Genomic DNA, 14,865 nt, shown 5'->3' with positions numbered 1-14,865 from the left:
GAACGTCTCGGCGAATATAATATATACACGCACCTCTGCAGTACGCCTCTAATTCCCAGCCCCTGCCCGCACTAAGGAGCCCATTTATCGCTGTATATTTGCATCTCCTTCCCCAAAAACATGTTTTTGAGGGTTAACCACATATATTAAATTAAATATTTGGGGGGGGGGTTGCAATGCTGCCCGATTTACCAATATCTGGAGATTGGCCGTGGAAGATGTCGGCAGCCTTTGGACCACACAGTGTTGCGGTAGTTTCGGCGATAGATGCTGTGCATGTGTGGTCAGCGGTCACAGCAGAGGTGCAGAAGCCCTGGTAGCTCTTACAGCATCGCAGGGGACGGGTGTCGTTCAGACAAGGTGGCTGGTGTAGCTGGTGGTGGCACATTCTGCCAACCTGCTTAGTTATGGGCGGGCAGGCTATGCGGGGCACAGCTGGTCCTTGAGTTGGAGAAGACAACAGGTAACTCCGGAATTAATGGGTTGGAAACTAGAATAATGGGTCAGAGCTGATGGTTTGGAGAAGACGGCCCAACGAGGGATGAACGGTCAAATGTATCAACAGTCTTGGAAGGATGAGCAAAGATCTATAAATCCAAACATTACATGTGGAGAGTTTGTGTCAGTCAGGACACTCAGCAGGGTGGGCATCTGAATCCAAACGTCTCCCCAGCTGTGACCTCAGCCTCTGCAACAAGTATACGGGCGATCACCGGACCACCCATGCGCACAACCAGATTTAGTGCCATGATGCACTTCCTCGTAATTACTGTAGGACCTGGCTCTGCCCAACTAATCCCATTGGCCAGTGTAACTTCCTGCTCCTCACCCCACCATCACCGCCAACATGCTTGGCAAACCCGGCGCACAACCGAGCGCTGGCACACATAAACATAGAAATATAGAACGGGTCGGCAGATAACCACTCAGCCCATCGAGTCTGCCCATACCACCTGCACACTTAGGAGGTCATTCTGATTGACCCACAAAGTTATGAAATTTGCAGCTTTGCGGGTCATTGAAACGCCGCCCGCACGAAGGTCTGCCCACCACCCGCATGCAGTTTTCACCCGCATGGATTTTCATGTTTCCTAAAGAGAATAAATATCAATATAATTCCCCAGCAGCTGCTAATTGTATTCTTCCACAGTGTATTATCAGTAACGGGGGCAAAGTCTTGGTGAATACAGTATTTACAACAGGCTTATCTTATCGTATACTCAGCCAAGGTCAGAAATTCCAGGTTATGGGTCCTGGGAACCCAGAGAGTCAGCCTGTCAATCACATCTAAAGGGGCGGTCCCTGAACCTCAGCCCTTAATAGGGGTCCTATCCTATAAGAGATTAGGGGTGAATTTACTAAGATGGGAATTCTGTTGTAGATGAGATGTTACCTGTAGCAACCATTCAATATCTATTATCTTCTAGAAGTTGTAGAGGTTTTGCACACCGTAATGCCACTTGCACATTATGCCATACACAGTAATGCCCATTACACGTTTTGCAACACACCACGATTTCCATTACTCTGTGCCAGGTGTTATATGCTCTGTCATGGGTTACATGCTCTTTGCCAAGGAGGGAGTGAGAGGTGAAGCCAGGCAGGGTGAGCGGTGAGGCAGGCAGGGTGAGCGGTGAGGCAGGCAGGGTGAGCGGTGAGGCCAGGCAGGGTGAGCGGTGAGGCAGGCAGGGTGAGCGCTGAGGCAGGCAGGGTGAGAGGTGAGGCCAGGCAAGGTGAGAGGTGAGGCCAGGCAGGGTGAGCGGTGAAGCCAGGCAGGGTGAGAGGTGAGGCCAGGCAGGGTGAGCGGTGAAGCCAGGCAGGGTGAGCGGTGAGGCCAAGCAGGTTGAGGTGAGGCCAAGCAGGGTGAGAGGTGAGGCCAAGCAGGGTGAGAGGTGAGGCCAAGCAGGGTGAGAGGTGAGGCCAGGCAGGGTGAGCGGTGAAGCCAGGCAGGGTGAGTGATGAGGCAGGCAGGGTGAGAGGTAAGGCCAGGCAGGGTGAGCGGTGAAGCCAGGCAGGGTGAGCGGTGAGGCCAAGCAGGGTGAGAGGTGAGGCCAAGCAGGGTGAGAGGTGAGGCAGGCAGGGTGAGAGGTGAGGCCAGGCAGGGTGAGCGGTGAAGCCAGGCAGGGTGAGTGATGAGGCAGGCAGGGTGAGAGGTGAGGCCAGGCAGGGTGAGAGGTGAGGCCAAGCAGGGTGAGAGGTGAGGCCAGGCAGGGTGAGCGGTGAAGCCAGGCAGGGTGAGTGATGAGGCAGGCAGGGTGAGAGGTGAGGCCAGGCAGGGTGAGAGGTGAGGCCAAGCAGGGTGAGAGGTGAGGCCAGGCAGGGTGAGCGGTGAAGCCAGGCAGGGTGAGTGATGAGGCAGGCAGGGTGAGAGGTGAGGCCAGGCAAGGTGAGAGGTGAGGCCAGGCAGGGTGAGCGGTGAAGCCAGGCAGGGTGAGCGGTGAAGCCAGGCAGGGTGAGTGATGAGGCAGGCAGGGTGAGAGGTGAGGCCAGGCAGGGTGAGCGGTGAAGCCAGGCAGGGTGAGCGGTGAGGCCAAGCAGGGTGAGAGGTGAGGCCAAGCAGGGTGAGAGGTGAGGCCAAGCAGGGTGAGAGGTGAGGCAGGCAGGGTGAGAGGTGAGGCCAGGCAGGGTGAGCGGTGAAGCCAGGCAGGGTGAGTGATGAGGCAGGCAGGGTGAGAGGTGAGGCCAGGCAGGGTGAGCGGTGAAGCCAGGCAGGGTGAGCGGTGAGGCCAAGCAGGGTGAGAGGTGAGGCCAAGCAGGGTGAGAGGTGAGGCCAAGCAGGGTGAGAGGTGAGGCCAAGCAGGGTGAGAGGTGAGGCAGGCAGGCAGGCTATTATTATACATTTTTACCTGAGTTTTTCTGTTTTCCCTGAGGAGCGTTATCACCTGTTTTTCTCATTGTCACTTTATGGCCTGTTATTAGAAATAGGTGCAGAAGCCTGACTGACAGGTCATAGACCTTTCCTAGAGAGGTCAGTATCCCAGCGTCAGATGTCGGAGCCACTGACAGTCATAATAAGACGTAATAAGAAGTATTGATATGGTCAGTCTGCTCATGTAGGGTACATTGCACTAACAGGGAACACAGATCTGTCATTTCTATATTCACTATGCATTTCAATCTCAATAATCTTATTCACAGTTAGAACAGCCTTCAAAAGTTATTATGGTGACACAGAGAAAAGTTTTATAGCCAACTTCTGGGCTGGCAAGTGTCAGTAAATTTACTGGCAGTCAGTGAAAATGGAAATTTATATTTTCAACCATGAAAAAGGTCTGTAAAAAAGAACTTCGCCAAACGAGGTGTAACCAATGATTTTGACACTATGCAGAATCCCAACGTACCGCCGCTGAGCGCACTCCTGGTTTCTTTGTTTTGGGTACAGTGAAATCCAAATGCAGCATAATAACACTTCTGACAAAAAATACTAGTAACGTTTTATATCTATACTAGGTGATTCATCTTGCCCTACGGGCGCTCTTCACACCGTCGTAAGGGGCTGCGCCCCCTTAACCTGTGAATGCGTTTGAGGGAAATATGGTGACTATTATATGGATGATTGTCTGCTGTGGGTGTAGGAGATTGAGTTTGTCTGGGTGCGTGGGTACTGCGGGTGAGGGAGGCGCGATGTTGCCGTGGGTGGGTGCAGGGATGTTGTAGGTTGAGGCGGTCCGGGTGGGGGGGTGTATTGTGTGGGTGCAGTTGTTCCACGGGAGGAGTGGCAGATGCAGGGTTGCCACAGGTGGGAGATGGTGTTTAGTGGTGCTGTGGGAGGGTGGGGTGCAGGTGAGCGGCGGGTGGTGGAGTTGTATGTGTGGGGGGTGGCGCATGTGGGCGGTGTTGGAGGGGTGGACGTAGGATGTGCGGGACAAGGTTTGGGCCTGTTGTGGATGTGGGAGAGGCCACTGTGCAGTGGGTGGGGGAGGGGTGAGTGTACTGCAGGTGGGGGAGGGCCAGTTGGGGTGTTAGCGGAAGTGAATGTGGGTGTGCATACTCCCCTCGGTACTCACTGTGCTGGGAGCGCAGGTTTGAGGTCCGGAATGACAGAAGCGACTGAGTGACACAGCAGCAGGAGAGAGAGACCCGGCGGCGGCACGCACAGCTAACAGCACACAGAGATAGGCTGCAGGATTCCGCAGCGGTAAGACAGACGGTCCCTGTCCGGGCTCCGGAGCCCTTGAGATCGCCGTGGGCCATCACCATAGGTGTGCGCACATTGAGTGTTAAGGGTGCACAGGCACCCCCTAATGCTGTGCCCCCACCCCACACTTATTGCTGCTAGTAATACCAGCAATACCTTTTACCAAAGACTTTTGCTGTTTAGACCTGTATTCCATTAATATAAGCGCCCATCAATCAATTATGTGTGTTTTGCATTATTAATTGTATTACACCATTGTCATATCACTACATATCTGTGTTATCCAGATATGATTTTGACTTTATTTGCATGTACTGTTACACAGAGTAATTAGAAGATTAAAACTGAAACAGGCAGGATATAATGGTGTGGCTGAGAGACATTTTATATTGTAGTGAGTGCACACCTGATTGGCGGTGTTAGGCCTGGTACACACCAGAACGATCCTGATTGCTAGTAGATTGTTAGCAGATTGTGTGATGCTCGCACGATCTGTTGGGTGCACACAATCTGCTAACGATCTGCATCCAATCTGATCCCAATCCGATCTGAGTCTGTATCCAGTTGAATGGATCTTTTACAGATCCTCACTGCAGCAGGTAGGATCTGTAAAACGACCAAACGACAGCGGGGACGCGCATCGGATTGGAATCGGATCGGAATTGGACCTAAACATGCCCAATCTACATACAATCTGCATCCAATCGGTCGGAATTGGATCCAGATTGATGGAATTGAGCCCTAATCGTTCTGGTGTGTATCCCCCCTTAGACTGACCCAATGGTGGTGTTAGACATGCCCAATTGGTGGTGCTAGGCACACCGCTTTGACAGTGCACCCCCTAATAAAATGTGCTGCGCACGCCTATGGCCATCACATATGTCCCTCACCCCCCCCCCCCCTGTCGGCGGCCGTGCTGCTCCCACCCACGGTTTGCGGCGGCAGCATGTGGGGGCATGTTTGCTACCTCCAGGCACGCCCCTGTTCTACATAAAGCCCGCCTCCAGTGATGATGTCACGGTCCCTCCCTGTGTGTTCCCTGGGCACTTAAGCATCTCATATATTTAGCCAGAACTGCCACTCTGTGACTGTGTGTGCAATGTTGGGTGGTCTGCTGCAGCTATAGGGCGTGCTGTCAGTCTGTGACTCCGCCCATGACTCCGCCCAGCGTTATACACACAGTCACAGAGTGACAGTCCTGTATGTTGTAGCATGTACCTGAGGTAGACCGTGCCAAGCCATTATTGATTACTATGTAGTGCATGCTAATGGTCACATGAGACTGTATGGGGGAAATTTACTAAGATGGGAGATCTATTGCTATGGGCAACCAATCAGATGCAATCTCTTATCTTCTACAAGGTGCTAAATAAATAAGTAGCTTCTTATTGGTGGCCCATAGCAACATCCCATGTGAAATACATCTTCCATTTAAGTACATCTGATGAGATACAGGGGCATCACATAATCCAACACAGCAATGTCATAAAACAGACCAGCACCATTTTAGGTCATACTTGCCTAATTGTGAAAACTAGTTTCAGGGAGATTATAGTTGATAGTAGAATTTTGCACAGCGCCCCATTGAGGGGGCGTGTCATGCTCCACCCACAGGGTGTGGCTAGTTCTATATATGAAGAGAATGTGAAAAGAGATTGTGAATGTGGCACCTAGAAGCATGGGTGTGTACTGCTACATCTGAGAGGAATCTTTTAAATGACTTCTATCCAAATGTAGATGAGCCCCAAAGCAGTTAGTAAGAGCTATAATACTTGGTAAAATGCTGGGAAATGGTGCTGATGATTCAATGTAAATGTATCTGTCTCTCGTTCCTTTTTTCCCCAAAAATGTAACAGTGTAATGTGGGCTAGGTGATATGATGGAGATTGCTAGACTAATGAGGGAGAGAGGGAGATTGCTTCTTTGTCAGGGAGTCTCCTGCAGAATGCAGGAGGGGAGGTAACTATGATGTAACAGTGTAATGTGGGCTAGGTGACATGAGGGAGATTGCTAGACTAATGAGGGAGAGAGGGAGATTGCTGCTATGTCAGGGAGTCTCCTGCAGAATGCAGGAGGGGAGGTAACTATGATGTAACAGTGTAATGTGGTCTAGGTGACATGAGGGAGATTGTTAGACTAATGAGGGAGAGAGGGAGATTGCTTCTTTGTCAGGGAGTCTCCTGCAGAATGCAGGAGGGGAGGTAACTATGATGTAACAGTGTAATGTGGGCTAGGTGACATGAGGGAGATTGCTAGACTAATGAGGGAGAGAGGGAGATTGCTGCTATGTCAGGGAGTCTCCTGCAGAATGCAGGAGGGTAGGTAACTATGATGTAACAGTGTAATGTGGGCTAGGTGACATGAGGGAGATTGCTAGACTAATGAGGGAGAGAGGGAGATTGCTGCTATGTCAGGGAGTCTCCTGCAGAATGCAGGAGGGGAGGTAACTATGATGTAACAGTGTAATGTGGGCTAGGTGACATGAGGGAGATTGCTAGACTAATGAGGGAGAGAGGGAGATTGCTGCTACGTCAGGGAGTCTCCTGCAGAATGCAGGAGGGGAGGTAACTATGATGTAACAGTGTAATGTGGGATAGGTGACATGAGGGAGATTGCTAGACTAATGAGGGAGAGAGGGAGATTGCTGCTACGTCAGGGAGTCTCCTGCAGAATGCAGGAGGGGAGGTAACTATGATGTAACAGTGTAATGTGGGCTAGGTGACATGAGGGAGATTGCTAGACTAATGAGGGAGAGAGGGAGATTGCTGCTATGTCAGGGAGTCTCCTGCAGAATGCAGGAGGGTAGGCAACTATGTTTTAGGTTCTGGTACAAGATGGTCATCTTGCCTTGATGAAGGAACTGGGACCCATTGCCATAACCAGAGATGGCCGCCACAAGGAGGATGGACTTGGTTTAGATCCTCCTAGATGCAGGATGATCAGCTGGCATCACCTGCAGTTACCCTATTGGCAGCATGATCCCCTGGCTATTTTTTGCTTTACCACTATGCAATATGTACAGTATTTTTTTATTTCTGTGCTTAGTGCAACTTATTATTTATAGATAAAGTTGGGATCAGTGATGAGGGTGATACAGATGTGCCCCTATATAACTCCATGAGAAGGATTATCTCGTGGGGAAGTTTCGTTTGAGAACACACTTTCATTGCTCTGTTGATGGCAATGACAACATGCACGGTGTGTCTGTAGTACTCTGTACCGTTGTCAAGTGTATTTTTGCTTTTACTGCAGCACAGTGCCCCCTAGTGTCCATTTTGCTAATTACAAATAAAGGATAGAACCATAGAAGCATAGAATGTGACAGCAGATAAGAACCACTTGGCCCATCGAGGGGCCCATTTATTAAACCATATTTGCGGCTAAATCCCCGAAAACACCCGTTTTCGGGATTTAGCCGCAAATATTAAGTATCTCCTAAATGTATCAAAGGGGGACCGCAGCAGGGATCTCCGATCCCTGCTGCGATCCCCCCTGCACCGCCGCCGGCCGCATCCCCCATAGGTTTCTATGGGGGATGCGAAGCTGCCCGATGTATTAACATCGGGCAGCCCGGCTTCGCATCCCTGGGCTATCGCCATTCTGATATGGCGATAGCCCATTGTAGCCTATGGCTACGTGATCGCACTACGAACGGAGCAGTGCGGTCACAGGGGTCGGCGGGGGTCAGCGCATAACCGCGCATGCGCAGACCCCCCCGGCTTCCGGGTTAGGGCTTCGCAGGGACAGGCTCCTATCGGAGCCCTGTCCCTGCGCCCTTTTAATGATACATCCCGGCGGTGTACTTGAACACCGCAATGCGATGTCCGGCGATGCCACTGCGCCGGCATCGCACTATATTGATAAATGCGCCCCCTAGTCTGCCCCTTTTTTAAACATGTTACCTCAAACCATATTTGATCCTTATTTTTTTGTAAGGATATCAATATGCTTATCCCAAGCATGTTTAAATTGTACTACTGTATTTGCCTCTACCACCTCTGATGGGAGGCTATTCCACTTATCTACTACTCTTTCTGTGAAGGGTACTTGTTTCCTAGCACGGCGCCCAGATTTTCTACGTAGGCAAACGTACTGAAATCGCATTGCAACGCATCGCATAACGCATAGTACTACCATGCGATGCGATGCGATTTTTCGCGTTCCCGCTCCCTGTCTTTCCTGCCCCTTGACAGATCCTGACAGAAATCACTCGGAGGTGATTTTGTGTAGAGAGAGGAAGCATAACTGGGAGCTGGTGATTTTTGGAGTGTTACGACTGATTTATCGCTATTATTATTGAGATAGCTGGATCGATTACTATGAGGAGGAGGCTGTGGCGTTTTTCCAAGCCCATGGTCTTCTTCCTGTGGTTGATGAATTGTGAAAATAGGCACGCCATGCGACTTTCGTTGAAGGAGTAAATGTGGCGCTGCCATGTCCGAGTGTGTCGGCTGAAGGTGAGCCTGAGAGCGGCACTCTGGTTTCCGGGCTGCCGCTTGTCGTTTGTGACAATGCTGCGGTTTATTTACTCGTGGGCACAGGAGCTCACCTCTATTGAGTACTGCAGCCAGCAGCTGGACATCTAAAAAATAATAATTATTCTGGATCCATATATATTTATCAAAATTGTTTCAGTGTCTTCAATGAAACAATATACCACGATGACAGTATCTTTTATATATCACTTTTCTTGGATCTCCAATATGCCATAGAAGTATTTTCATCTTATGTGATATTTATTTATTAACCCCTTTAGTGGTGGGTTTTGCTGGGGCAGGACAAACCTACCAGGGCAGGTTAGTCCTGCCCCAGCAAAACCCACCACAGATCATAAGGCGCTTCCCCCCCCCCCTCACCTTCGCTCCGGCGTTAGTACGCCGGAGCTCCCCTGCCGCCGCTTCCCCCTGCCGCCTGTCAATCATCACGCAGGCGGCAGGCTCGGGGATGTTTCGCGGCGGCTCGGGAGGACTCGGGCCTGAGTTCTCCCGAGTCCCCCCGAACATCCCCGAGCCTGCCGCCTACGTCATTGCTCAAAATGACAGGTGGCTACTAGCAGTTTAGAAGAGGCTGAGCTCCGGCGTACGATCGCCAGAGCTCAGCTAAAGGTAATTGGGGGGGCGCTCTGGGGGACGCAACAGGGGGCTCAAGAGGGGGTGCGCCAGTGGTATGCCCGGAAATTTGTGGTATGTTTGCGAAAATTTCCGGGCATACCACTCAAGGGGTAAACACTTTCTTATATAGCGCACACATATTCCGCAGCGCTTTACAGAGTATAGTTGAACACTCACATCAGTCCCTGCCCCAGTGGAGCTTACAATCTATATTCCTTACAACATGTACACGCACAAACACAGACATTCTAGGGTTAATTTTTTTGGGAGCCAATCAACCTACCAGTATATTTTTGGATTGTGGGAGGAAACCGGAGTACCCGGAGGAAACCCACGCAAGTACGGGGAGAATATACAAACTCCACACAGTTAGGGTCATGGTGGGAATGGAACCTATGATCTTAGTGATGTGAGGCAGTAATGCTAATCATTACAACATCCGTACTGCCCTAATTGAATTTAATTAAAGTACAGGGCTTAGAATTTCTATAGTAGGGACAACAATGTTGTGCTATGTTCTACTGGTTGGATGTGTACAATCATATGAACCAAAAGAACGACAATAGTTTATATCGTTTAATTGGATGTGTATATTTTACAACATTGTTTTGTATTGTTCTTTAATGTTCTTTAATGATTCCCGGGATTGTCCCCCCAAAACAAGCCGCCCTGCACATACACGGTGCAACTGGGAGCCGGGGTGCGTACTGCAGGAGTGGTGTCCGATCTGTGTGGGTACGGAGTGGCTTACTAAAGCGGGAGGCAGGGCTGGAGGTGCGGGCCCAGGTTTGCTGCAGCCGCCGAGTGCAGGGGTTACGCTGGAAGGAGGTTGGGCGGCAGTGATGCGGCTGGAGAAGCCTCACCTCTGACCGCCGCGCTGCGTGGAGCCACACAGCCGGGGATCGGGAACCGCCAGGCAGCATTTCAGTGACTGCTCAGTCTAATCCCAAAAATACTGGGATTCGAAACTCCAATCCCGGGATTTAAATCTCGGCTATTTTGGGGCCAAATCCAGGGACCCCACTGATTCCAATGGGATTGGCCACCCTGCATCCAATTGAGTGTATTTATAGCACACATATGTCTATATCACAGACTGTTTGCGTTGTCCCGTTCTCTGCTGTTATCACAAAGAGATATAAAAGTCTTCGGGGTAAGGATGAGAGTTCCCTTGTAGCTGGGATGTTGCCCGTAGCAATATTTATTTTGCACCTTCTAGAAGATTGGTTGCTATGGGCAACAACTCAACTACAATAGAACTCCCATTTTAGTAAATGTACCCCTTCCTTTCCACCTGTAGCCACACGTAAGCGGACTGGTATCGGCCAGGTTCTTACCATATTACACTACAGGAGAGGGGTACTTATTACCCAGAACCAGGCCTGGTGGAGAGGCCCAGTGGAAACCCCAGACAGCTAATGAGGGGGACAAATCCTAAACTGCGCATAGTATTTATTTTCCCGTAGGATCATGACCACGCCTCCTGTATTTGGCCACGTCTCCTCAGTACAAGGGCCCCATTCCTGTTACCCTCATTACACAACCATAAGCTGAGTTTATCATTGACCAGAAAATCCTTTTACATTGCACATATATGCTGGACTAGATAGTAAAGTAGAACGTTAGATGCTACAATAAAGCGATACAGGCCAGTCACGTCATGCCGCCACTGTTTATTGTTTGCTTATCAGACATTGGACAGGATGGTGGGGACCAGGGACACGTGACTCGCCAGACGGATGTTATAGGAGGAGTTTGAGAAAAACTTCTGTAGAACAGACCCAGCGGGTGCGGAATATCCCTGATACAGGACTCCCTGGGAGTTTGGCTGCAAAATAGAAAGTGAAACGCGTCAGTTTGGTGCCTGGGAATACCGTCACTATAAAATACTGGTTATTATTTGTATATATCATACATTGTACAGTTATCAGTGCTACCCCCCCCCCCCCCCCCCCCCCTCTCTTATGAAATCCATAATTAACCATTTCATCTACAGAACAAAATCTTTGGAAGGAATGAGCTGCATTTGTTTCTGACAGTCTGATAGAGACTAAATAAAATGACGTTATGCCAAATATTTGTCGGACTGGACTACTTTCTTTGTGTGTGCGTATGAATCTGTACTGTGACTCTGTAGAAACACCACTGGGATGCGTTTCTAGCTGGAATATAGGTCCAGGCCTTGACTAATATCACGTGTTCCCACTCACAACACCTGTGCTACCTACAGGAAAGGAGGAGGTAAAGAGCTAGCTCCTTATGCTGAAATATGCGGCCAGAGTAGCTGGCAGCCTCAGCAGGTCTGAATGTCCTTTTATCTCCATCGTCCCCACTAGCTGCAACACTGCCTGCCAAAATGTATGTAGCTCCCAGCTCCAGCTCTGCTGGGCAGTGGCGTCACTAGGCAGGTGCGGGGGGTGCGGCCTGCACCGGGTGTCACCGGTTAGTGAGGTGACACCAACATCAGCCGTGCTGCCGCACCTGCATTTCGCATCTCTCCTTCCCCTCACTATCCGCCGCTTCAGAGGGGAGGGGAGGAGAGCGCTCAGCACGGGGCGCATATTTCCTAGTACTTCCCCTTCATTATGTCTATGAGTCTGTCCCTGTCTGGGCCTTCAGCCAATCAGAGCTTGCAGGCCGGCTCCTGATTGGCTGCGGGACCGTGAGCCAATCAGAGCTTGCAGGCCGGCAGCCAATCAAGAGCCGGCCCGCAAGATATAATTGTCTGACAGGGAAAGACTCATGGACACAGTGAGGGGGAAGGAGATACGCGCCCTGCGCTGAGCGCTCCCCTCCCCTCTGAAGCGGCGTGGCGGCTGCAGGAGACAGGGCAGCAGGCCAGGGGGACACCGGACTGGGGTGTGGGCAGGAGGGGCATGTACCCCCCCCCACCCAGCAGCAGCAGATGGAGACAGCAACAATGGTGAGTTGCTGGTGGGAAATTCTGGCACTGTGGGGCATATGTGTTTCTGGCACTGTGGGAGCATATCTGGCACTGTGGGGCATATGTGTTTCTGGCACTGTGGGGGCATATCTGGCACTATGGGGGCATATCTGGAACTGTGGGGGCATATGTGTATTTGGCACTGTGGGGGAATATCTGGCACTGTGGGGGCTTATGTGTCTCTGGCACTGTGGGGCATATGTGTATCTGGCACTGTGGGGGCATATGTTTAATGGACATCACATTGTGCGGTGTAATGGGCATCATTGTATGGGGCGTAATGGGCATTACGGTGTGGGGAGCATTGGGTAATTACCATCACAGTGTGGGGTGTAATGGGTATCAAGGTGTGTGGCATAATGTGTAATTAGCATCACAGAGTGCGGTGTATCATGTAATTAGCATTGTGGTGTGGGGCATAATGTGTAACTGGCATCACGTGTGCGGCATTATGTGTAATTGGCATTACATCATGTGTAATGGGTATAGTTCGCTAAAATGTGCAATCTGCAGGTACACAATACAATCATGGTACAGACCATGCCTCCTTCTGTTAGGCCACACCTCCAATTTTTCGGCACGCCTCCGGCGCGCACAAGCATCCACTCTCCATCTTCCAGAAAGTTGGGGGGGTGACACCATGAGTTCCTACCCCGGGTGACACCAACCCTAGTGACGCCACTGCTGCTGGGTGCACCACTACATTCATTACAGTGGGAAACGCTGCAGCTGCCTGTCAGTATGCTCCGCCCCCTCCCTACTCTCCATGCCTCCTGGGAGAGACGTAATTACGCCTCTCTTATCCCACTCCCACAGTGCCCAATGATGGCTTCTAGATCTCCCAGCCCAGGCACTCTTTAATGCTTAGCCAAGCTTCAGTGGTAGCTGGCCACACCCCCTCTAGATGCTAACCACACCCAAGTATAGGCCCAAGGACAGACACTAGGTGGTGATGTGAGGTCTCCACACAAGGGAGATCTATGTGGCAGGTATGAGAAGATGATATGTGACAGCCTCGGTCCTCTGCTACATTATATGATCACTGTTACCCCTAAGCTCACTAATCAGGACAGAGCTAGCAGGATATCAGCCTGTAATGTTCATGATACGGAAGGATATAAGGGGCTCTCTACTGTGGTGTAACATGTATAATGGGCTCTACTGTGGTGTAACATGTAGAAGAGGTTCTACTGTGGTGTAACAAGTTTAAGGGGCTTGTAACGTGTATAAGGAGCTCTACTGTAGTGTAATGTGTATAAGGGGCTCTACTGTGGTGTAAAGTGTACAATGGGTTCTACTGTAGTGTACCATGTATAAGGGGCTCTACTGTGGTGTAACATGTATAAGGGGTTCTACTGTGGTGTAACAAGTATAAGGGGCTTGTAACATGTATAAGGGGTTCTACTGTAGTTTAACATGTAGAAGAGGTTCTACTGTGGTGTAACAAATAAAAGGGGTTCTACTGTGGTGTAACAAGTATAAGGGGCTTGTAACATGTATAAGGGGTTCTACTGTGGTGTAACATGTATAAGGGGTTCTACTGTGGTGTAACAAGTATAAGGGGCTTGTAACATGTATAAAGGGTTCTACTGTGGTGTAACAAGTATAAGGGGCTTGTAACATGTATAAGGGGTTCTACTGTGGTGTAACATGTAGAAGAGGTTCTACTGTGGTGTAACAAGTTTAAGGGGCTTGTAACGTGTATAAGGAGCTCTACTGTAGTGCAATATGTATAAGGGGCTCTACTGTGGTGTAAAGTGTACAATGGGTTCTACTGTGGTGTACTATGTATAAGGGGCTCTACCGTGGTGTAACATGTATAAGGGTCTCTACTGTGGTATAGAATGTATTATGGGGTTCTACTGCAGTGTAACATGTATAAGGGGTTCTACTGTGTTGTAACATCTATAAGGGGTTCTACTGTGTAGTAATGTGTATAAGGGGTTCTACTGTGTGTAACATGTATAAGGGGTTCTACTGTGGTGTAACATGTATAAGGGGCTCTACTGTGGTGTAACGTGTACAAGGGGCTCTACTGTGGTATAGCATGTATAAGGGGGTTCTACTGCAGTGTAACATGTATAAGGGGGTTCTACTGCAGTGTAACATGTATAAGGGGGTTCTACTGCAGTGTAACATGTGTAAGGGGTTCTACTGTGTTGTAACATGTATAAGGGGCTCTACTGCAGTCTAACGTGTAAGGGGCTCTACTCTGTGGTTTAACATGTATAATGGGCGTTACTGTGTGGCATAATCTTCTAACAGGTGTTTATTGCTTGGAAAGGGATGTAGTCATTGGGTCCACAATTATGATTTTGACATTGGTAAAATGTCTACAGGCTATATGTCGACACTTCTAGACTGTCAACATGTGAAATGTTAACATTGTCAAAATGTTGTCATTATGGTTAGGCTGCAGGTGGAAGGGTAGTGATAGACACTAAGGGTGGCGGTGGTGGGGGGGGTGTTTGGGTTACACTGCATGAGTGGTCCGGGTTAGGTATTAGGTTAGAGGGAGGTAGTGATAACTGTTAGGGTCAACATTTAATCAGTGTCTACATGATAAGTGGTGACGTGGTCAATGCTGACATCATGACTATGACACAGCCATACTGCCGACATAGTGACTGCCGATGTATCACGTTACACCCCTGAGAAGCCCAAAGGTTTGC

General features: G+C 49.9%; 1 protein-coding gene across 3 annotated transcripts in view; it reads right to left on the bottom strand.

Moving 5' to 3' along the window:
- Positions 1 to 10,735: 10,735 nt before the first annotated feature.
- Positions 10,736 to 14,865, bottom strand: part of LMNTD1 (lamin tail domain containing 1) — a 104,624-nt gene continuing 100,494 nt past the window's right edge. For 2 of the 3 annotated variants that reach the window (XM_083181102.1, XM_083181101.1), the window contains exon 18: positions 10,945 to 11,077. Coding sequence is in view for 1 of the 3 variants with exons in the window: in XM_083181103.1 (XP_083037229.1) it covers positions 10,937 to 11,077 (141 nt within the window). In the remaining 2 variants the exon portion in view is untranslated. Of the gene's footprint in view, positions 11,078 to 14,865 lie in introns of all 3 variants that reach the window. The other variant, XM_083181103.1, reaches the window with a different exon arrangement.

The sequence above is a fragment of the Crinia signifera genome, chromosome 4 (genome assembly GCF_055691185.1).
Source record: "Crinia signifera chromosome 4, ASM5569118v1, whole genome shotgun sequence".
NCBI classification, from domain to species: Eukaryota; Metazoa; Chordata; class Amphibia; order Anura; family Myobatrachidae; genus Crinia; species Crinia signifera.
The sequence above is the reverse complement of the archived record's forward strand: the minus strand, read 5'-3'. Positions and strand labels throughout refer to the sequence as shown.